This window comes from Cnephaeus nilssonii (assembly GCF_951640355.1).
Source record: "Cnephaeus nilssonii genome assembly, chromosome: 14".
Taxonomy (NCBI): Eukaryota; Metazoa; Chordata; class Mammalia; order Chiroptera; family Vespertilionidae; genus Cnephaeus; species Cnephaeus nilssonii.
The window spans coordinates 17,601,610-17,624,700 of record NC_137085.1 but is presented as its reverse complement, the minus strand read 5'-3'; the positions used below and the strand labels follow the sequence as shown (position 1 = coordinate 17,624,700).

General features: G+C 42.4%; 1 protein-coding gene across 1 annotated transcript in view; it reads right to left on the bottom strand.

The window, feature by feature from the left end:
- The window catches only part of SUSD1 (sushi domain containing 1), an 86,305-nt gene that overhangs the window by 7,490 nt on the left and 55,724 nt on the right, over positions 1–23,091 (bottom strand). Inside the window, exons 10-14 of the mRNA XM_079791099.1 lie at positions 19,939–20,131; positions 10,550–10,641; positions 9,142–9,328; positions 3,671–3,767; positions 1–256 (exon numbers count right to left, since the gene is read on the bottom strand). The exon at positions 1–256 is cut by the window's left edge and continues 23 nt beyond it. Of these exons, the coding sequence (XP_079647225.1) occupies positions 1–256; positions 3,671–3,767; positions 9,142–9,328; positions 10,550–10,641; positions 19,939–20,131 (825 nt within the window). The remainder of the gene's footprint in view (positions 257–3,670; positions 3,768–9,141; positions 9,329–10,549; positions 10,642–19,938; positions 20,132–23,091) is intronic.

The window sequence follows — 23,091 nt, the reverse complement described above, 5'->3', positions numbered from 1 at the left end:
ATTCCATTCGCTTGTGATTCGTAATATAATGCAATAATCATTCCCTATTTTCAAGGGTGCATTATAATATTTCCCGTAATACAGCCTGTCTCCAACAGATATCTCCATGGCATCATCTGGAACATGACTAGCCAGTAGTTCTGCAGCCACATAGCCATCGGTATCAGAAGCATTGCTAAAGAATGAGGTCGCCCCTTCAGAATCGCAAGAAAATGTGCTCTGGAGGGCCAGGGGAACCACTAACACCTGGTAGGAACTGGAAGGAAAAAGAAAATGTCTATCAGACTCTTGCTTAGGGAGTCATTCATTCATTCATTCATTCATCCATTCATAGTTGTTAAGCACTTGCAATGAGATAAGCACTTTTCTGAGCACTGGAGCTGCAACTCTGGACAGAAAAAAAAAGTCCTTGCCCACGTGAGATTTAGTCTGACTGCTCCAACAGTCAAAGGAACTCCAGGGTTAACCTACAGCATTATTGCCAGATGACGCTGGGCGAGGGATGTCTTCATGTTCTGGCTACCGATGGACACCAAGGGCATCTTTAGCTGTACACATCGCTGCCCTGGGCATACAAGCCACAAAGTTGATCTGATCAGTGATTTTTCACGTGGGCAAATAAAGCCCAGCTATGGGAAGGGTTTAGTCGTCACGTGGAGGCTGGCTGCCCACAAGAGTTAATGTACTAAGTCTGCAAAAAGGCTCCAGGAAATCACATGGTAACCGAACATGGGACTCATGTGATTTACATTCCCTGCAGCTCACAGGCTGATGGCAAAGTTCATGTGAAATCAATGAGAAGAAGGGAGTGCACAGTCACCTTGGGTTCATCTCATCTGACAACATCCTGAAACAGCCAGACTGGCAACATGTCACATGTGCATTGTGAAACCGTTCCCTGACTGTGGACACAGAAACACGTTAGCAATCAGGTGTCATTTTGTCATGTGTATTCTTGTTTATCCCCCCAAATAGAAAACCTGTCGGTGAAAGGAAGTCTAAGAATAAAATTTCACTGAGAATGAATCACGCCTTCCTTTTCATTGCCCTCTCCTCAGTACCTATCACCTGACTCTGGTACGGTAATTGTTTGAACATCTGCTTTCTCGGTCAGGCTGGAGGGCAGGGATTTGGATGATTTACTCTTATAAATTTGCAACTCCTTACCCCGGTCTTTGGCTGTGATGGACGCCCCACTAATGTTTCCTGAGTTAAAATTTCAGTAAAGAGAGAAAAAACATGCATCAGATATGATTAGGGTAATTTCCAAAAGTCATTAGGCCACATAATTCTGTTTTACCCATAAATGCACACTTCCTGTTCCACATTCATAATGCCCCATCTCCTGCTTGCTAAAGGCCCATGAGTCACCAGGCTGAGGAGAGGGAGCCCTCCCCCACAGCAGGTGCTGGTTTGGAAAGTCTCCATTCCAAACATCAGAGGTGTCCGCAGGGCCCTGATTTCCACAAAGTGTTGGTTTACTTTCGGGCAAAGTGTTTTCTACGAAAGGGACAAGCTAAAGCCTGCAGGGCAATGAGTTGTCACTGTCATCACCAGTAAACATTTACTCAGCACTCACTGCCTACAAGGAAGCACCTGTCACACACACTTTCCTGGGGACTTGAAGGTTTCCCAGTGAATCATGGCTGCAGGGAAGAAAGTAAAAGTTGCAGCGGCTCCATCCTGCCCATAAGCCTATCTTCAAATCCCTCTCTTCTCTCTACATAGGTGGTGCTGTTCAAGGGCAAAGCCAAGGTTCACCTGAACTATTTGACTGTGCATTGTCCATTGAAGGCGCTACAGTATTCATGTGGCAGAAAGCAGTCTTCTCAGTTAGCATGATCATAATCACCCGAGCTGCTTGATAATTAACAAATTTCTAGCCCCAAGCCAGAACTACTGGATCAAAGTCTCCAGGAGTTTCCCTGGCCTTTTGCTCAGTGGGCAGAGCGTTGGCCAGCGGGCCAAAGGGTCTCGGGTTCAATTCCTAGTCAAGGGCACATTACTTCAGTTGCAGGTTTGGTCCCCAGTCCTGATTGGGGTGCATATAGGAAGCAACCAGTCGATGTGTCTCTCTCACATCGATGTCCCCCCCTCCCCCGCTTCTCTGTTCCCCTCCCCCACCTCCGTCCTCCCTCCCACTCTCTCTCTAAAGATCAATGGAAAAAAATATCCTTGGGTGAGGATTAAAAAAATCTCCAGGCGTTGACTCTGAGAATTTGCCTTGCTGCTAACGCCATCCAGGTGACTCCTGTAATCTGGCAAGTGTGGGAGACACCACCACTGAGAGAGCCCAGGAACAGGCCGCAGCATCTGCCCAGGTCACCAAGCGAAGGAAGAAAGCCTCGGTCCCAGAGCCCCTGCTCCGCCATGTGCCCCAAGCCACTGCCCTTTACCATAACGCACAAAGCAGACCCAGGCCTGCCTCACACACTGGCAAAGCGGCTACCCCCCGCTCAGATCAGACACAGCAGTCAGGCGGAGGACACCACCCCACTGGCCTGCTGGTAATGAGCCCTGGTGATACCAGGGGAGCAGCTGTGGCTGTTTGGAACAGGACTGTTCGGAAGAACTTTTCCCCTCTTTCTCATCACCACCCTCCTTGGAATGACTCACAGATCGCCACTTCCTGTTTTGAAGGCCACAAGCCAGAAGGGTAGACTGTCATTTGGCTTTTCTTTTTGCCTGGCATCGTTATTTGTTCCAAATATCACATTTTCTCTGGCAAACGCTCTCAGGTAGTGATGTCACAACCTCTGTTGCCTTTATAACAACAGAATTACAGTGCATCCCAGTCACTTGTCAGGGATCAAGAAACAGAATAATTTAGGCAATATCCATCCCTGGAAAGACCTTTGAGCATTTACTGAACTTACGTAAACTAATAGAAAGACAGAAGAAGCCTAAGTTTCATTATAAATGGACACACAAGTGTCCCCAGATGTTCTTTTTTATAGTATCTCATGCTTAGATGGGACTGACGGGTCAAGAGAGATAAAGCAATGTCGGTTAGGTCAAGCATGGCAAGTATTGTTATCTCCTTGATTTATGCCTGTGAGGTAGTTGCTCATCCCTCCAGGCAAACCTCTATCCTCCTCTCTTAAAAAGGGGATAATTTTGCTTTCGTGACCCTATCATGACCTTTGTAAATAAAATGCTTAATTGAACACAATGTAGTCGTCCAACCGAGGCAAATTAATTCCATCCTACTACTATCTGGGATTCCAGAAGCAGTCATTAACTATGTGGTATTTCGCCCATAACTCAATACATGAGTGAATTAAAAGAATTATCCAAATGACCTTTTCAGAAGCCACCCATCCTTAAACGAAGGAAAATATGTTCTGGTTTTGGTAAATGTAATGATGCTCCTGATCCACCGCCACTAACAGATACACATGGAGATGTGAGTGCAAAGGTTAATGCCTGACATGTCCCAGACTCCCAACCATTGCTTGTCCAATGATCAAAGAAATGGACTTAATTTCTTGGCCTACGCTGCCTAAATGCTGGTCTCTGGTCCTTGGGAAGTCTCTGTATTTGTTGGGAAGGGGACTGGTTGAAATTAAGAGTCCAGTCTGTACCCAACTGTTCAAAGTGCTGCCCCCCAGAGACTCCAAAGCACTCCGCGAGGATTCCCGGGCGGCCCCGGAAAAGGGCTGCTACTGACCTGATTGGCCCGTTGTTTTCCTTGGCCTTCCTCAGCTTCAGGCGCGGAAGAGGCCCTCCGTGCACTGTGAAAAAATCCACTTCCGGGAGGGGAGGCTCTGAAAACATGTTGAAAAGAAGAAAAGAGTACCATCAGAATAAGTAGAAGCAGGAAGAAAGTGGTCCTCATGGGGCCATCAAAAGGAAAGGCTACACGGAAGAAGTGATGAGCCTATTCGGATACATGCTACAACATGGATGGATCTTGAAAACATTACCCTAAGTGAAATAAGCCCGGCACAAAAGGACAAATATTGTATGATTCCACTTCTGTGAAACAGCGATAACAGCGCGAATCCACAGACACAGGGAAGTAGGTTAGAAGTTGCCAAGGACTGGGGAGGCTGGGTCAGGGAATGTGAAGTTGCTGCTTATCGGTCAACAGAGTTTCTGTTCGGGGTGATAAAAACATTTTAGAAACAGGTAATGGTGATAACATTGTAAATGTACTTAGTGCCAATAAATTGTGTACTGGAAAATGGTTACAGTGGTACATTTTATGTTACACACATTTTACCAGAATAAAGTAAGAAGTGATACCCCAGCACTGGCAGAGGGTGGATACTCTGGGCATTATAGTTCACTGGGTGGGCAGGTCCCTATTTGGTGGAGAAGACCAGCACATTAGACTTCTAGATCCTTTATAATCACACAGTTCTCTGTCTTTATTTCGCTCTCCCCGGCAATCAAACTCCCCAAACGGACTTTCCACTGGGAGGAGAATATACTAATTGTCTGACACGGGTGTTCCAGCATTTAACCAGAAGCTGCATTCATGTACCAGCTGCCATTCTGCCTTGTGGGATGTATTGGTCACTAACCCAATGCACTAGATGTGTCCTGTACATGCCTCATCTCGTTTAATCTTCTCAACAATGCTATCGAGTAAATGAGATTTACAGACAGAGGGAGGAAGAGAGAAACAGAAGGAATAAAATATGAGTGCCCCCACCCCCTTCTAGCCCTAAACCCTGCCACAATGAAACCAAGGACGAGGAGGCCAAAATAGACTCTATTTATCCAATTAGAATATAGCTTTGAGGTAGAAATTCTCACTCCAAATTTTAATAAATAAAAACGTAGACCTTCCTAGACAGTTTTTAAAGCTCTATTGAAAATAGTAGAGACAGTTTTGTAATCACAAGAGGTTTAGAGCTATGAGAAAGTCATACGCCTGGGCAAGGGGAGGAGGGAGCTTATGGCACACAGAAACAACTATCTGCAGGAGCGGAGGATGAGTCCAACTGGATAGAGGCAGACCATAAAGTAAGAGGTGTGGGTGAAGGTCAGAGCTAAGGTCCTAAAAATAAGAAGTCATTTAAAGATTCTTAGCAGACGCCGGCGTGGCTCCGTAGTTGAGCGTCGACCTATGAACCTGGAGGTCACGGTTCGATTCCCAGTCAAGGCACATGCCTGGGTTGTGGACTCCATCCCCAGTGTGGGGTGTGCAGGAGGCAGCCAATCAGTGATTCTCTCTCATCATTGATGTCTCTATCTCTCTCTTCTTCTCCCTTCCTCTCTGAAATTTTTTTTAAAAAAAGATTCTTAGCAGATGCATATTTTAGAAGTACAATGTAGACGGCTCATTGGGAAATGACTTGGACAAGAGCATGTGTACAGGCCATCTAAAATCTAGGTGAGCAGTGCTGGGGTGTGAGGCCAGTGGTGGCACGGAGACTGAAGAGGAGGGCCAGATGGGGAGAGATGGAACAGGAAGTGGTGGAAGAGAAGGAAGGGGAAGGAATCTGGGCTTGGGTTTTGGCCTCTGAGTCAGTGGTGACGACCTTCATTAAGGTCCCAGGGGAAAGTTCAGAAGCAGCTCACTGCTGGCCCTGTGAAGTCCCACGTGCCTGTGGAACTGTCCCGCGGCCAGTTGGAAACACACGTCTGACTGCCTCCCGGCCTCTTGGCTAGGATCAAGTGTAGAAATACAGGTCCAGCGCTCAGGAGCACACTGTGGCGGTGGCATGGAGTCAGTCATCAGTAGGAGAGGCTACACTTATTCGGGGGACAGTACCCGTGCATCTGAGAAAAGATGGGCTCAGAGGGAACCACTGGGCAACCCAGGCCTCTAGGACCACGTGGAAGAGTGAGAGTCCCCTGTAGCTTTTTCACACGGCACTAACTCTGGAATTTCTTCCAGTGTCACCAGGTATGGTCACAAGGATTATGCATGAAACCTGTGGATTTGCCAGGGACCCCAGGAGGCGACCTGAAACAGCCCCTGCTTCCAATCAGGGCCTCACACGAAGGGGCTGAAGGTCTAGGATGCTTCTAAGAGGCGTCCAGACAGAGAGTCCGTACTGACACTCCCGAGAGAGACCAGCTAGGTTCCGGGTAAGGTCCTGAAGAGGGGCCGGCAGTTTGCAAAGCCCCGGCCCAGGCCCCGCGGGAACGTGCCCCTTCCAGGTGGAGGCTGTCTGCCCCCAGCCCTCCCGCCACCACTGAGATGCCCTTCTGTTTGAGTTGTTTCGGTGTCTGGGTAAAGTGAAGTGGTTTCTGTCACACATTTCCTGTTTTCAGCCCAGAGGGAGATGAACTCTTCTATGTGAGAACCCTCCAGGGGCTCTTTTAAGTGATTCCTCTGTTTGATCTTCTCCGAGATGAAAAACTCTAGTTCTCCTAGCCTTTTAAAACCACTCCGTTCCTCCCTTTCTCACCGCCCTGGGTAACAGCAGAACAAAGTGCTCGCTCAGCTCTGCGAAGGCGCACCCACAGCCGAGCAGGAAGCCCTCCGAGGCTCGGCCCAGGGCCGCCCGCCGGTGCTTGGTCTTCAGTTCTAAATGTGCCACCACCAGCAGGTTGGTTCAATCACCAGGTGCTTTCTGCTCGGCCTGGCTAGGCCTTCCCATCTGAGATTTCAACAGTCTGCTTCTCCTCCCTAAGGTATGATCCTGAACTTCATCACGCGCGCTTACTCAGCCACCTTTCGCGGTGAAATAACGTTAACTCTAGCCGTATTTCCCAAGGTCCTGCTTCCCATCCCCCCAACTGCTGTGCCTGGCAGATCTGTTCTCCTCTCCGTGAGCCTCAGGCTGATTTAAACCCGATCAGGTTCCAGGCAAGAAATGGGTGGTGTCTGCAGAGCGCAGTTCTTTCCTCTGGGTGTGTAACGTGCGCGGACCCAGAAGGCGACCCTCACAGCCGTTCCCAGGTGTTGACAACATCCAGCCCCTCCTAGAAGCAAAGGAAAATCTGGGGCTGCCCTGTGAGAAAGCTTTAAAGAGTGTGGAGGACAGCAATGAAGGAGAACTTGACCTGGAAATTATTAAATATATTCTAAAATTACAGTAGTTGAAATAGTAAGGTTTAAGCACCGGGCAGGCAAAGGAATGGAAGGAGCTAGGACAGTCTTGAAAGAGACCCAAATAATTGGAAAAAAAATTTTTTTAAATAAAAAAGATAATAAGTAAAGAGACCCAAATAAATGAATGAAAATAAATAAATGTGTGACATGAATAGTCTTCCCAGAGGTGACAGGAAACTGGCTTATCACTTGGGGGGATACTACCATGTAAATTTAGCCTTACACCATACATCCAAACCAACTCCAAACGGATCTAAGTTTAACCGTGAAAAGCAAAGATAGTAAGAAGCCCTAGAAAACAAGAATTAACCTGATTTCAGAGTAGGGAAGGCTTTTCTTGGCATGACCAGAGGCAGAAACCACAAAGGACTCGATGGAATTTGATCACATGAACATTTTAAAATGTCTAAATGTCAAAAAGAATATTGAAAAGAAAATTGAAATGTAAATAACCTGGGGGTTGTGATAGGTGGAACAAAAGATCAATTTCATTCATGTAGGCAAACTATTAAAATCCATAGAGGAAAGAGGTAATGTAAGGGCAAATGTGTTAAAATTCCTCTCTAAAACCCACCAAAATGAACGAAAAGAACCAAAAAAGGGAGAAAAATTTATTTGTACCAAAACCAAACCAAAGTTCCAGCATTATACTATGTAAACTTCAAGTAAATGCAAGGAATTAATACACATAAATAAATATGCATAAATAAAGACACCACAGTCATTCTTTCCTCATCCTTAAGAGATCATGCTGCCCACTCAAGGTAGGATCAATTGAAATTGATGGCAATAGGAGAACTGGTAGCTTACACAATAAGTCATCAGATATCACAAGGCTAGCTGCATCTCTCCATCGATAAAGTTTATGAGACTTGGCTCCCAGCAAGAAGGAACAATTTCCCCCCCCCCCCCCCCATCTCTATATCTCCGTCAGCACTTAGCCTGGGCCTTTGTACATAACCAATCAATAAATGTCGGCTGAATTAAACTGTTAAGTTGCAGCATGCCCCTCCCCCACTTCTCCGCCCCAAAGAAACCCTGGTTCTGGGTTCTGAGGAGTTCCCATCAGTAAGATATAGTTGAATGTAAGACACTCAGAAGGGAAATTCTATTCACTTTTCTTCTGGGAAATCAGCTGCTGCATTTTCCAGGGCCAATCCCCTTCCTTGCCTGACATTTCTGGTCAAGTTCAAAAGTCCATGATGCTTCTGAAACAAAGCCACAGCTTCAACAACCACATGTGCCTCTACACAAAAATATCTATATTCTTCTGATATAAAGACACTTTCCCATTCACGTTTTCTAAAAGCCACCGAACGGATTTCCACCTCACCTGCCCCTCTCACCCTCTTTCACTGTGACACTCGCCGCTGTCCTTCCGCATTCCTAGAACTTCAGACCTCTGCTGAAGTCAGCAGCCCTGCAGCGTATCTAGAGCGCTAGTTTTCATTCTATTCCCATCAGCAAGATTTTGTTTAAGGTAAGACACTCAGAAGGAAAATTCATTCACTTTTCTTCTGGGAAATCAGCTGCTTTGCATTTTCCAGACCCAAATTCCTTGCCTAACATTTCTGGTAAAATTCAAAAGTTCACAATTTTACTAAAATAAAGCCACATCTTAGGCAGGCGTACCTCTTCACATCAACATATAAGGTTCCCTTTTTTCCTCTTTTATAAAAGGGATTGGGGTCTTCCCTCCCCCCCCCCCCTTTCATGAGATCTTAACAGCTTGAATTTTTACACTTTTTTTTTAAATTGCAAATTCTTTAAAGTAGGGTAGAGTTGGAAAATATGCTGTTGTGGTCTCAATGAACTTAAGCAGCTCACCAGTGCTCCCTGGTGGCCAAATACAGAAGCACAAATACAGAAGGCATTTAACCAACACTCGGGTACACACTACCCAAAATTTAACCAATGGTAACATTTTGTTTCAGATATCTTTGTAAGAAATAAAACAGTCACTGTTACAGGCCCCTTAGCACCCCTCTCCAATTCCATGTCCTTCTTCCTCTCTTTCTTAAAGTTCATCACATAATGATAAAAAGGAATACTGTTCCTCTTTATCCAGGCCTAGCCACAGCTCCGTGGTGACTTTGAGCATCCAAATACCTTTATGTGAGATGTACCTGTTATCTGGGTTGTTAGGGAGATGACCACGGGAAGGACAGAAGACCAAGCGCAAATGCTGACACTGTAGTTGGTACCCGGACGCAGGTCCAAGCACAGCTCAGGAGCCTGGCTGCTGGTAGTGATGTTAAAGGTGATTTCCTGGGCAAACTCCTTCTGATACCATCTCTGGCCCTGAATGCGGAGCTAGAACACAGAGAAGTTCACAGGTGAATCACGAGCTTGAAGGGCTAGATCTTTACCTTTCTCATGAACTCTCTTGCTCTTGACTCTAAAGTTCCTTCAAAACGTGAAATGCAATAATAAGTAAAGATTAGAGTTGTCATACCACAAATATTGTAGTTGCAATATTATCAGTGTGATAAGTATATTTTTTATAACAAAATGCACAAAAGGTCGAGGGCCAAACACTGGCAACTTTCTCTTTCTTGTTCTCACATCCACGATACATAGTTCAACGTGGAAGTCTATTGGCAAGATTTTAGAAGCAAAGCCAAAGAACATTTCCCTAGAAAGACAACTAACAATCTGACGTAAGGCCCTGGCTGACGTGGCTCAGCAGTTAGAACCATCGGCCCAAGGACCTGAGGGTCTCGGGATTGAGTCCTAGTCGAGGGCACCCTGGGATGCAGGTTCAATTCCAGGCCCAGGTCAGGGCGCATGAGGGAGGCAACCAGTTGGTGTGTCTCCTCTCTCACATCGATGTCTCTCTCTCTCTCTCTCTCTCTCTCCCTCCCTTCCTCCTCCCTCCCTCCCTCTCTCCCTTCCTTCCACTCTCTAAAAAAATCAATGGAAAAAATATCCTCGGGTGAGGATTAACAACAACAAAAATCTGAAGTAGGGCTTCTCCAAAGCAGGACGTGAATTGGGATACTCTTAGATGGTCTGGTGAAACCTGGGAAGGATTTTTCTCCTCTGCCACCCCTTTCTGACATTCCCTATACTTTTCTGCACCAATACTCACTCATGCTTCTCTCTACTTAATTCCTTTTAATAACAGCTCACCCCGATCTTTCACTTTCTTACCGACAACCACATCTAGCTTCAAAAGTTCCCCTGGACTCTCTAGGCAACACATTCACACCCTTGTCAGGGACCCTGGTGTGGAGAGACACACACATGCAAAAGCCTTTGGATTCCTCCTGGATCCTGCCTGCACATCAACTCTGCTCCAGGCTATGTGCTCACACCCAAAACACCTCTCCGGGCTTTCTCACCAGTCCCCAAGGTCACTCTTGTCAAAAATGCAGCAGAAGTGCCCATTTTATTGCTTCTGGTTGTAATTGTCACTATAATTCTCCTATTCACAATGGCAGCTACGCAAGCAGAATTTTAGGTGCATTGATATTTTTTAAACCTCCCACACAACACAAACACCCATCAATAGAGTAACTTTCAGTAACTCACTAAATACATTTCCTTTCTACCAGCTATCTTCATGTTTCTCCATCTCAAGCAGGTTTCATTAAATATTGAAGCGTTGCTGATGGTCTGTTTAACTGCAGGGAGAAAAGAATGAGAAATCAATGGACCTCCTGTACAAAAATACTACCTTTTCATTTTCCAAGGATAAGCATTTTACATAGAATGATTTCAGCAGTATTTTAATTTACAAATGAGTAGTAGTAACACACTTTTATATTTATGTGAAATCAGCCCTAATGAAAGATGTAGGATTACAAGATGCACAATGAGAAGGATCCCTCTTAAAAATTATTTAAATCTGCCCGTCTGCTATGACTCAGTGGTTGAGCATCAACCTATGAATCAGGAGGTCATGGTTCATTCCCAGTCAGGGCACATACCCAGGGTTGTGGGCTCGATCCCCAGTAGAGGGCGTGCAGGAAGCAGCCGATCAATGATTCTCTCTCTCTCCCCCTCTCCCTTCCTCACTCTGAAATCAATCAAATCAAATCAAAACATATATATTTTTAAAATACAATACTTTTTAAAAAACTATTTAAATATCTAATTATTCTGCAAACTCCCTTGGTTTACTTAAGTTAAAACAGCAACTCATTGTACCTGCCTTGGACAACATCACTTACACAAATAAGCATCAGTTTGCATTTCTGAGTTGAGGGCAACATTTCAGCCCAGAACTGAGAATCGCTCTGTGAGGGACTGAACATCCCTATCTTAAGCAGTCAGACTTTTCATGATGGAAAGGGGGGAGGGGTTGGGCTTCTATTGGTTGGGCTTCCTCATCTCTTATGATCAAAGTACTTGTTGGCCTCTGCTCTGCTTCATGGTAATCAGTCCAAAGTTAGTTCAGATCTAGTACAGTGTAACAAAGAAGCAACGTCCACCCCCAGCTTTTTAAAATAAAGACTACTTTTCAAAACTCCAATATCAGATGTCTACCGCCTTCAGTAATTATCCCTGGCCCTAAACTGGAAAAAAAAAAAAAAAAAGAGAGAGAGAGAGAGAGAGAGAGAGAAAGAGAGCAGACTTGCTAAGAAGTTTCATAGGAACACTGTGATAATTAAGAAGTGATAAAGACAACTCCCAAAGCATCTGAAAAAGAAGTCTCATGGGAGCCAAGCCTTTATGTGTAAGCCCCTGGCCCGACAGGTTCCTACGAATGAAGCCAAGTTGGTCAACGTGAGGGTTCTTTATGGATCGGGTGGCTTTGCCCAGAGAAAACCTGTCCCACAGGTCACATGCTATCCTCTAAATGTTGTAAGGCAGAGTAAGTAAGAAGGTATAGATAATTCAGGGTAACATACCTCACTTCTGGATATAGAAGGTGGTTTTAGAGATAAGTAGTAGTGGCCCAAGGAACCTCACACTGATGAAACATACAAAAATGAAATAACTCCACTACTATTTAATCAGTTCCAGACTATACAAAAAGGTGGAAAGTTTCCCAGTTCATTCACTATTAGATAATCACACACCCAAACGGTACAAGGATGGCACAACCAATCACTGAACACACTATACCAAACTCACTTATTACTATAAATACAAAATTCCAAAATAAAACGTTAGCGAATAGGCAGTAAATTCAAAGTACAACACACTATGATCAACAAGAGAGATTTATTCTGGGAATACAGAGATGATCATTATTGGGAAAGCTATTAATAGATTAAAAGAGAAAATAACATATGGTTATTTTTATAATTACAATGATTAATACATTTAATAATTGGGATTAATACATTCCTAACTAAAAATCTTAGTAAACTAAGATTTAATTTGATAGAAACTCCTTAATTTAAGTGTTTATTAGAAGCCAACATGCTTATAAAACATACTCAGTAAAACAATGAAGCAATTTCTAGTAAAGTTAAGAACAATACAAGGATGCATGGTCTCATAGCTATTAGTTAGCTTAGTCAGAAGATTCTAGACAATCAGAAAGAGGCAAGAAAAAAAATAGCTATAAATACCAGTAAGAAAGAGAACAAATGACGCAACTGCCAGTAAATCTAAGAGAATCAAGTGAAAAACAAATATAAAATGGCTTGAAAACAGAAAAACAAATAATAGGAGTTTGGCAAAGTGCGCACAACCACAAGAACGTAGAAAAACTAATAGTTTTCTATATAGCTGCAAGAACAAGTATGGTAGGCTGAATAACGGCCCCCCAAAGATGTCCACATCCTGGTCCCTGGAATCTGTGAGCATGCTATATCACCCGGCAAAAGGCCTTTGTAAATGTGATTAAAATTGGGAGATTTTCCTGGATTAGTCACATGAGCCCAATGTAGTGACAAGGGTCCTGATAAGAGGAAGACAAGAAAATCAGAGTAACTGGTTGGTGTGGCTCAGTTGGTTGAGCACAGTCCTGTGCACCAGAAGGTCTCCAGTTCAAATCCAGGTCAGGGCACATGCCCAGGTTTCAGGCTCAATCCCCAGTAGGGGGCATGCAAGAGACAGCCAATCAATGATTCTCTCATCATTAATGTTTCTATCTCTTTCACCCTCTCCCTTCTTCTCTGAAATCAATAAAAAAATATATTTTTAAAAAGAAAATCTGGGTTAGAAAAAGATTTGTGGACAAAAGCAGAGGTTAAACTGATGAGCTTCAAAGATGGAGGATTCCACCAGGAATGTAGACAGGCTCCGGAAACTGGAAAGGGCAAAGAAGTGGATTTTCCCCTTTCCATAAGACAGTAGTTTGTATTGTTTTAAGCCCCCAAATTTGCAGTAACTTATACCAGCAATCAGAAAGTAAAACACCAAATAAAAGACAATAGAAAAATTAAAAGATCCCTATTCACAAGAGAAGACACCATGAACATCCCTAGTTCAGTTGGTTAGAGCGTCATCCCAATATACTAAGGTTATGGGTTTGATCCCCCAGTCAGATTCAAGCTCTCTTTCTCACTCTCTCTCAAATAAATAAATAAAGCCCTAGCCGGTTTGGCTCAGTGGATAGAGCGTCGGCCTGTGGACTGAAGAGCTCCTGGTTCGATTCCAGTCAAGGGGACGTGGCTGGTTTGTGGGCTCAATCCCCAGTAGGGTGCATGCAGGAGGCAGCCAATCGATGATTCCTTCCCATCATTGATGTTTCTATCTCTCTCTTCTTTTCCCTTCCTCTCTGAAATCAATAAAAATATATTTAATAGATAGATATTTGTTTTAAATATTTAAAACAAAAACAAAAAAACCACCATAAACAAACTTCCAATACCTGAAAATAAATCTAACTAGAAATATCCAAGAGTTGCAGGAAGATTTTTTTAACTTCTTTTTCTGAAGGACAAAGAGGAAAACAATAAAGAGAGAAATGACACATCTGTGAACAGGAAGACTCGCAGGTGAAAAGAAATCAATTCTCTACCAATGAATCTAAATGGAATGTACTTCCAATGGTGATTCCGATGGCCCTCCTGGAAATGTGGTAAGTTTACACATTCATTCAATGACTATTTAGAAAGTTCTTACCATGCCAGGCATGCTTTAGGGGCTAAGGAAAAAGTGGTGAACAAAGTCCCTGCACCTCATGGAATTCATTCCAGTTAGAAAGGCAGAAAATAAACAGTTACAAATAAATAAAAATATAATCTTGTGGGCTAGTAAAGACTATGAAGAAAAGCATCATAGTAGGATAGCTAGAATGTCCAGGGAAGGCCCTCTGTGGATGTGATACATAAGTAGAGACCTGAAGGATGTGAGTGAATGAGCCACCAAGAATGGAGACAGAAGGGTCACACCAAGGGCTCCAAGGTCAAAGTCCCAGATGCAGGAATCAGTTGGGCACACACATTCAACAGAAAGCAGTTACTGCTAAATTCCTTTGGGAAAATTCATGAGACTAGCAAAGGGAAAAGATATTGAAAGAGGACAGGTATCAGTACCTATTATAAAGGTGTAACAGTGCTTCTCAACCTTTTTTCATTATAGTCCCATAAGCAGACTTTTTTATTTTTTTAAATATATTTTTATTGATTTCAGAGAGGAAGGGAGAGGGAGAGAAATGTCAATGATGAGAATCACTGACTGGCTGCCCCCTGTATGCCCCCTACTGGGGATTGAGCTCGCAAGTATGCGCTCTTGGCCGTAATCAAAACCTGGGACCCTTCAGTCTGTAGGCTGATCCTCTATCCACTGAGCCAAAGCAGCTAGGGCCATAAACAGTCTTTTTTAAACAGCATTTCTGTAGTGTCAGGGGCTAACACCACAGAAAATTGTGTTTCTTAGATACTGTGTGTATACTACGCTTCATATATAAAAAGAATAATATTTTTTTGGCCCCTCTATAACCAATTTTTGCCCTCCTGGGGTGAATTTTGCCCCCTGAAGGTGATATCACCCCCATTAAGAATGCTACAGTAATTAAACAGTTTATAACTACCAAAGGTATAAGTGAAATAAATAGAGCAACCCTGGCCAGTGTGGCCAAGTGGTTTGAACATCAACCTATGAACCAAGAGGTCACAGTTTGATTCCCAGTTAAGGCTCATGCCCAGGCTCAATTCACAGGAGAGGGCGTGTAGGAGGAAGCCGATCAATAATTCTCTCTCATCATTGATGTTTCTCTCTCTCTCCCTCTCCCTTCCTCTCTGACATGAATAAAAAATATATTTAAAAATAAATAAATAAATCGATCGATGGAACAGAATAGAACCCAGAAATCAATGTATCTATGCATGGGAATTTATAAACAGTGAAATTTCAAATCAGTGGAATATAAATTGAGTTGGGAAATAGTTATCCATAGAGATAAGCTAACATTAGACTCCCACATGGTGTTGGGTATGCTCACGTAATGGTACAGTAGTGGTGGGCCTGCAATTCCTCCTGTTCACAGGAATGCAGGAGAGCAACTCTGGGCAAAATGAATCGTTGCTGCCTCTGTACTCCCTTAGTACCTTGCAAATACCTCAATTACATTTTGTTTTTTTGATTGTTAATCCTCACCTGAAGATTTATTTTTTTTTTTGCATTGATTTATAGAGAAAGTGGGAGATAGAGATTAGGAGGGGGAGAGAGAGAGAAACATCTATGTGAGAGAGACACATCGACTGGTTGCCTCCCACCCCCACCCCGATTGGGGCCAGGGATCAAACCTGCAACCCAAGTACATGCCTTTGACAGGAAATCAAACCCAAGACCCTTAGGTGCATGGGCCAATGCTCTAACCACTGAGCTACTGACCAGGCCTCAATTACATTTTATGCATTGTCTTACTGTTGATCCTTGTCTATCACCCCATTGAACTGAGAGCTCCTCATTCATCGTTGTGCTCCTAGTGTCCAGGATAGTGGCAAGCACAGCATTTCTAGTCGTTTAAATGTAAACAATCAGCAATAAGGGAAAGACTAAGTACCTCATATCATATTAACCCAATGGAACAGAGGTGCTCTGAATAAGACATAGTTTCTGCCCTTAATATGTATTTCATCTAGGAGAAGAGTTAACTCTATCAGTATAACAAAAATACAAGAGAGTGCATAACAAATGTCATAAGGTAAATGTAAGCAATAATTAACATTTGGTAGATGCTTATTGTGTATTAGGAATTGTGCTGGTTCTCCATAACTCATTCAGTCTCACAAGTCTATGAGACTCCAGATATGAGAAAGGTAATGCTTCTGGGAAAGGAGAGAATTAAAAGGAAGGACTTGGTGTCCTTAGGAGACTACGTGGTGATGGGGAAAAAGAACTCAGAGGGAAATGCAAGATTCCGCAAGGCAAAAGAGAATCCTTGAATAGAATACACAATTCATCCCCACCCTCACCAAAAAACCCCAAAAATATCCTCTAAAGAAACTGCACTTCACTCAATGACAGAAGAGGGCACTCTTAACCTAGAAATCTTATTAATCCTCTTAATTACCAATTATGTCTAAGGAATTAATCGGCATTAAGGAGAAACTTTAATCAAAACATTTCAAATAGCACCGGGCTGGTGTGGCTCGGTTGGTTGGAGCGTGGTCCTGTGCACCAAGGGGTGGCAGATTCGATTCCCGATCAGGGCATATACCCAGGTTGTGGGTTCCATCCCTCTCTCCCCACCCCCCTTTCCTCTCTCTAAAAAAACAACTTACAGAAAGAATTAAAATGAGATTAAAAAGAAGTAAAAACATTTAATAGGCAGTTGAAATGGAATATAGACAAAGATCCAACATATGTATAATTAAAGTCTCTAAAGAAGAAAAACATTGAAACAGTTAACATTTAAAACTATAATCCAGGATAACTTTACAAAAATTAGAAATATAAATACTGAAAGGGCCCACCAGATACCTGAGAAATCTCACCCAGAACAATCAAGCCACGTAAAACTATTAGACTTTAAAGACAAAGAAAAATCCTCAGCATCTCCACTCAAAGAAATAAATAAGGTCCAAAGGCAAAAAAATTAGGCTGCATCAGACTTCTCAAATTCTAAATAAAAAGCAAGGTAATAATAGCACTGAATTTTAAGGAAACTCAAATCAAGAAACAGTGAAGCAAGATTTTTATATTCGGCCAAGCAATCTTTCAAGTGTCAAGGCTACAGAGAAGTTTTAAATAAGCAAGAACTCAGGGAACACTGAACTGTTGAGGAGCCTACTAGATGATGAGTTTCATCCAAGAGGTAACTAGGGGAACTGCAGGAGAAAGACTGATAGTGACTATTTGATATATTAAATTGTAGACTTCATACAAAAATAAAGGTGGGACAAAGTAGAAGAAAGATATAAATGGTATGTGTTCTGATAAAGTAAAAATAAAGCACCTAAAAATTGGGAGGAGGAGAGATAGAAAATAAAGGAAAATAGAATAGACCAATTTGACTGTTACATGGTCAATAAATGGAAGGTTAAGCATACCATTAAAAAGTGACAAATGGTGAAAAGTTATATAAGAAAACAGGAGACAGAGCACTTTAAGAAGGTACAAAGGTAGCCATCAGAAAATATGTATGTAAACCTTCTTACAAATAAATAGATAAATAGATTGATAGATAAACTAGCAAAGAAAACATCACATAAAGAAATACAGAAAATACAACATAATACATATGGTAAAATGAAATAATAGGACAGAGTTGAGTCTGAACATATCAATAACTGTAAATTGATTTAACTTATTTAAAATATTTTATTAAAAAGTGTTTTCAATTTGTCTCACAATGTAAGATCCAACTATATTATATTCTGTATGCCTGAGGGACACCTAAAATAAAGTGATTCAGAAAAGCTAAAGATAAAGTGGAACAAAGAAATGGAAACCATAAGAAACTATGGGTTGTAATCCTGATTTAGGCAGAATTCAACACAAAGAGCATTAAGTAAGACAAAGAAGGACACTTTTTAATACAAAAAGCCACTATTCACAGTGAAGATAAAATGTGACCATCTTTATAAAGCCAAAAAAGAAAGAAAAGCGTAAGAAAGGATATAATAAATATGAAAGCAAACATTAATGACTCAGAGCAGGAGTCAGCAACTTTTTTTGTACAGTCAGTTAGGAAATATTTCAGGCTTTCTGGGCCATCAGCTCTGTCACAACCACTCAACTCTGCCTTCGTAGCACAAAAGCAGTCACAGACAATATGTAAGTGAATTCTTTATTTACCCCATGAGTATGGTCCTACCTAGCTGGATCTACAATATCACTATCTTTTTTTTTTTTAATTACTTTTCCTGTTTTGGACACATTGTAAATGACTGGATATCCCAAGCCAATTTCTGGCTTGACCATCTGCAAGTATGCATTTCTCAGGCTAATGGTTTGTAAGACAAGTAGGCAGACTTCAGACATAACTCCTCCAACACAGAACAGTTCTAATATTTATCATTTTGTGGGAAAATATGAGAAACAACGTTAAATTAATTGTGGCCTTTGACTATCTTTTGTTTGGAGTTCAATTCTGTAAACAGGAATCAGCCATGGGGGGTATTTTATAAGGTCACCATAGAGCTCAAATGATGCATGCTATTCGAAACCTGCATCATACACCACCCTTGGGGTTTTCTACCAGGGAATAGAGCAAAGAGTGCTCTATCCCCCCTTCTTTTGATTTTAATTCACAGTGAACACCTGAGCTGTGGTCAAGGACGCTGCTTTCCTTATTATTGGGCACATTCGTAGAATGCTGTGTGTGACAGTGGCTTTCTCAACGCATATTAAGTCAGGACCTCTTGGGTGGAATGTGGATATCATCATCATTCTTTGTTTCCCCTTTTTAATTAATTTATATATTAAATATATTTATATCCGGCCAAGCAATCTTTTTTATTTCAGAGAGGAAGGATAAGGAGCAAGAGATAGACACATCAATGATGAGCGAGAATCATTGATTGACTGCCTCCTGCACACCCCACACTGGGGATAGAGCCCACAACCTGTGTATATGATCTGGCCGGGAGAACCCATGACTTCCTGGTTCATAGGTCCATACTCAACTACTGAGCCATGATGGCTGGGTTTTTTTTTTGTTTTTTTTTTCCTTTTAAAAAATCTTTCTTGTTGAGAGTATTACAAATGCCGCCTCCCCCCCCCGCCACCCCCCCGGCGCCATTGCCCCACTCCACCAGGTTCCACCCCACCCCAGGCCTTCATGGCACTATTATCTCTGCCCATGGATTATGCATATATGCATATAAGTTCTTTGATTAATTTCTTCCCGCTAAGAGCTGCAGTGAGTATGAGGGGGAGACCTCAGGAAGGCAGGAGCAGGACCCTCTCCTACTGTTTACCTTCAAAGCGGGCAGCCTCTCCACCTGGTTGGCCATAAATTTGTCTGGGAAACCCCAGTAGATGTAAGAACAAAAGACCTTATAGAGACTTCTGTGTCCCTTCCCACTAGGGGGAGCTGTGGAGTTGACAGAGCTGGCCTCTCCGTGGCATCCTCACAAGGCCCCGGGGCCTTTCTAAGGAACCTGACCTTCATTAGGCCACTGTTCTCTATGGCGGTTACCGCGCTCACACATGGTTTGCTCAGGAGGCCTCTCTGTCCTGCCAGTGCTGACGAAGTGCAGCTCACATTTCTGATCCCCTGGAAGTTAGTTCTAGCTGTCTATACTGACTACCCTTTGGGCTCCGCTGCCTCAAGTTTGGGGTGAGAGACAGGAGGCTTCACAGAGTGCTCAATCCATCACTACTGGGGAGCGCTGAGTTCAACAGTCCATTCCTGGTCTGTACCCTCTATGAGCCAGAACCCCTGTGTGGAAGGGGAGAGGTGGTAAGTTTCAGGCACCCTGATCCCCAGACAAAGTTGGTAGTTTATTAGGACTGGAAACCAAATCTCTTGACTCCCAGACTAGCATTCTTTATGGTCCCCACATCGTACAATTTACATATTTCGCCCGTGGTCCTGAGGTACAGAACAGAAAGGCATGCAAACCTACCTGCAGGTGCAGTTGTTATCATTATTTGCACTGAGTGCTGCTCGGGCGATCCCAGCAGGGTGATATTCACCGTGTAATCAGTTGCCGGGTACAGGTCTAAACACACTACCGAAGCTCGTTCCCCCGTGGTGAAGTTAAATGATGTTGTGTGATAAAAATCACTCAGATACCACCTTCGACCCAGAATTTTAAACTGTCATGAGATTAAAAGAAAGTGTTGCATTACCTTTTCTGTTGGCTTACAGATATCTAGACTAGAAGCAAAATAAATATAAAGCAAGAAGTTTTCTTCTATTTGTGCTGACCCAGTTAGAAGTATGTTTAATGTAATAGCAAGCTAACCTGGGGAAGGACTTTACAAAGCTGCCCTACCTAGTCTATGCAACTTCCCCCTCAAACAGCCACAGACTAAGCTTAGCATGCACAACTTCATCTCAGATGAGCAAGATGTCAGGCTATTCTAAGATGACCCCTTAATGCCTACCCAGGGAAGGAGATTGCCCTGAAGCTGCTGGGCAAAATTATTTTAAATTCTTTTCATTCCTAAGGAATCCATAGATAAGCCTCAAGGAACAGTTTTTAAACTTATGAGAACTGCTCCAAATTATGCATTCAAAGCAACTGTGCAATGTTACTTCACTTATTCTTTTCTAGTTGAGCTCTGGTAAAAAAAAAAAAAGAAGAAGAAGAAGAAAGAAATCATACCCCATCCATTACCAAACTCAAGTTGCAGGTATAACATAGGGACTTATAAGGGCAAATACATGTGAGGGCCCCGGAAGTAATGTAATGTGATCAGCCCTTGAACGGTCAGTGTTTCTTTAGCTGGGTGTTCATGTGGTTAGTGTTTCCTTTGATGCTCACGTCATTGGCTAGCCCACCCCCTATCCTTCCGCATCACTGTCATTCTTCCATAGTCACCTAACACTCTGTCACAGGACTCATGGGAGAGTCCTCTCTCCCCAATTCCCAGCATTCTCTTGTGTAATTCAAATGTTTTTATCCATAAGTCATCAAAACCTGGCCTCAGAATACCTTGAGCTCAATGCTATGAAGTTCTTTCACTGAACTTTAGTGACTCAGATCCACAGCCACATCCCAGACTGTGTCATCATCAGAGTTGCTCCACCAACATCTCACAACACCCTAATCATCTGCACTGCTCTCTCCCACTAGAGATGATCTCTCTCAAGAAATCCCCCCAAATTTCCTCACTTATAATTTTCTACCAAGCTCTAGCCGGTTTTGCTCAGTGGTCACGTGATCTATTCCAGTCAAGGGTACTTCGGTTGTAGGATCGATCCCCAGCCCTGGTTGGGGCACGTGCAAGAGGCAACCAATCAATGTATCTCTCTCATATTGATGTTTGTCTCTCTCTGTCTCCCCCTCTCCCTTCCACTCTCTCTAAAAATCAATGGAAAAATATCTTCAGGTGAGGATTAACAACAACAAAAAAGAAACAAAAGATATAAAAGTAAGGAACTAGGATGGCAGAGTGGAAATTTGTAATTTTTGGCTGCCCAGGGTCCAGCTGCTTGTTCTAATAGCGCTGAAAGCATATGATTCTCAACTGTCATCTTCAAAAAAGTTCTGAATTTACAACCCTTTTAGTTATTGTCATGCGTAGATGCTCTATCTTAAAGAAGCTGATTTTTGCCTGAGTGTGTCTGTGTTCATACCATACATATACAGTATGGGTTGTTCACTCAATATTTTGTTTTTGAGACTTATCCATGTGAATTATTTTGATCTACTCCATTCATTTTTAGCACCTATATAATATTCAGTTTTATGACTGTATTATAAAATGGCTGAATAGCAGTAATTTCATATGATTCAACCAAACATCACCATTATCTATTTTCCAACTGATGAACATTTAAGTTATTTTCAATACTTTATTATTGTAAGCAATGATGTAATGAAAATCCAATTACATATCCCTTAAGTGCAAGTCAAAAATGTCTCTAAGGTATATACTAAAAAGTAGAATTGCTGGGTCTTAGGGTGTGTACAACTTCTTTTTAACTATGTGGTATTTTCTTAACCACGTAGCTAACCAATCGTCTCAGAACCATTAATTGCTGTACTCGTTTGAAAGATCATTTTTTATCATATATTAAATTATTTGGGCCGAAGCCGGTTTGGCTCAGTGGATAGAGCGTCGGCCTGCGGACTCAAGGGTCCCGGGTTCGATTCCGGTCAAGGCATGTACCTTAGTTGCGGGCACATCCCCGGTGGGGGGTGTGCAGGAGGCAGCTGATCGATGTTTCTCTCTCATCGATGTTTCTGGCTCTCTATCCCTCTCTCTTCCTCTCTGTAGAAAATCAATAAAATATATTTTTTAAAAAATCATTTGGGTACCTGAATATGTTTCTAGGCCCAGTGTTCTCTCTAACATGAAATATTGAATATTTCACTCACCTGCATAAAATCCTGCAGTGCCTCCACACGGACATCAAAATAAGATCAAAACGTAAAAGTACACAATACAGGGCTTTTCATGATCTGGCCACTGCTTAGATTTTTGCCTCACCTCTTCCCACTTCCCCTTACTTTCTCTGTTCCCCAAGAAAGTCACATTCTCTATTACTCAATTTGCTACTTTACTTGCCCAGTGTGCCCTTCTTCACCCTCACCCACCTCTTTTATCTGGTTAATTCTTGCTCATTCTCCTTGATTCAACACCGTCTTTACTTCTTGCTTTCAAAAAAAACTGTACCTGGCCACACACACATACACAATATCCTATTCATTTACTTACTTTTTATAAAATCACTCATTATAACATATTGTAATGGCCTGTTTAATTGTATAATTAGTTTGAATTTCCAGGCCCCAATACATGATATGCTTTTGGTAAATGATTAATTAATTAATTTTAATTTAATACTTAGTCTACTCGTTGCCAGACGATTTGCTAGGCACCGAAAATATGGCACAAAAATAACAAATCTCAGTTCCTGCCTGAGCTTATTCATAATTTTACTTGAGATTTGTGATGTATAAAAAGTCAAGTTAAATGAGGACCAATAGCCATGCAATAAGTTTCTTAAAAACCCACATCCAAGTGTGAACTTAATAGCAAAATAAGCTGCAATTATTAAATGCACTAAATTATAATACATGTAAAATACCAGACAAAGAAAATGA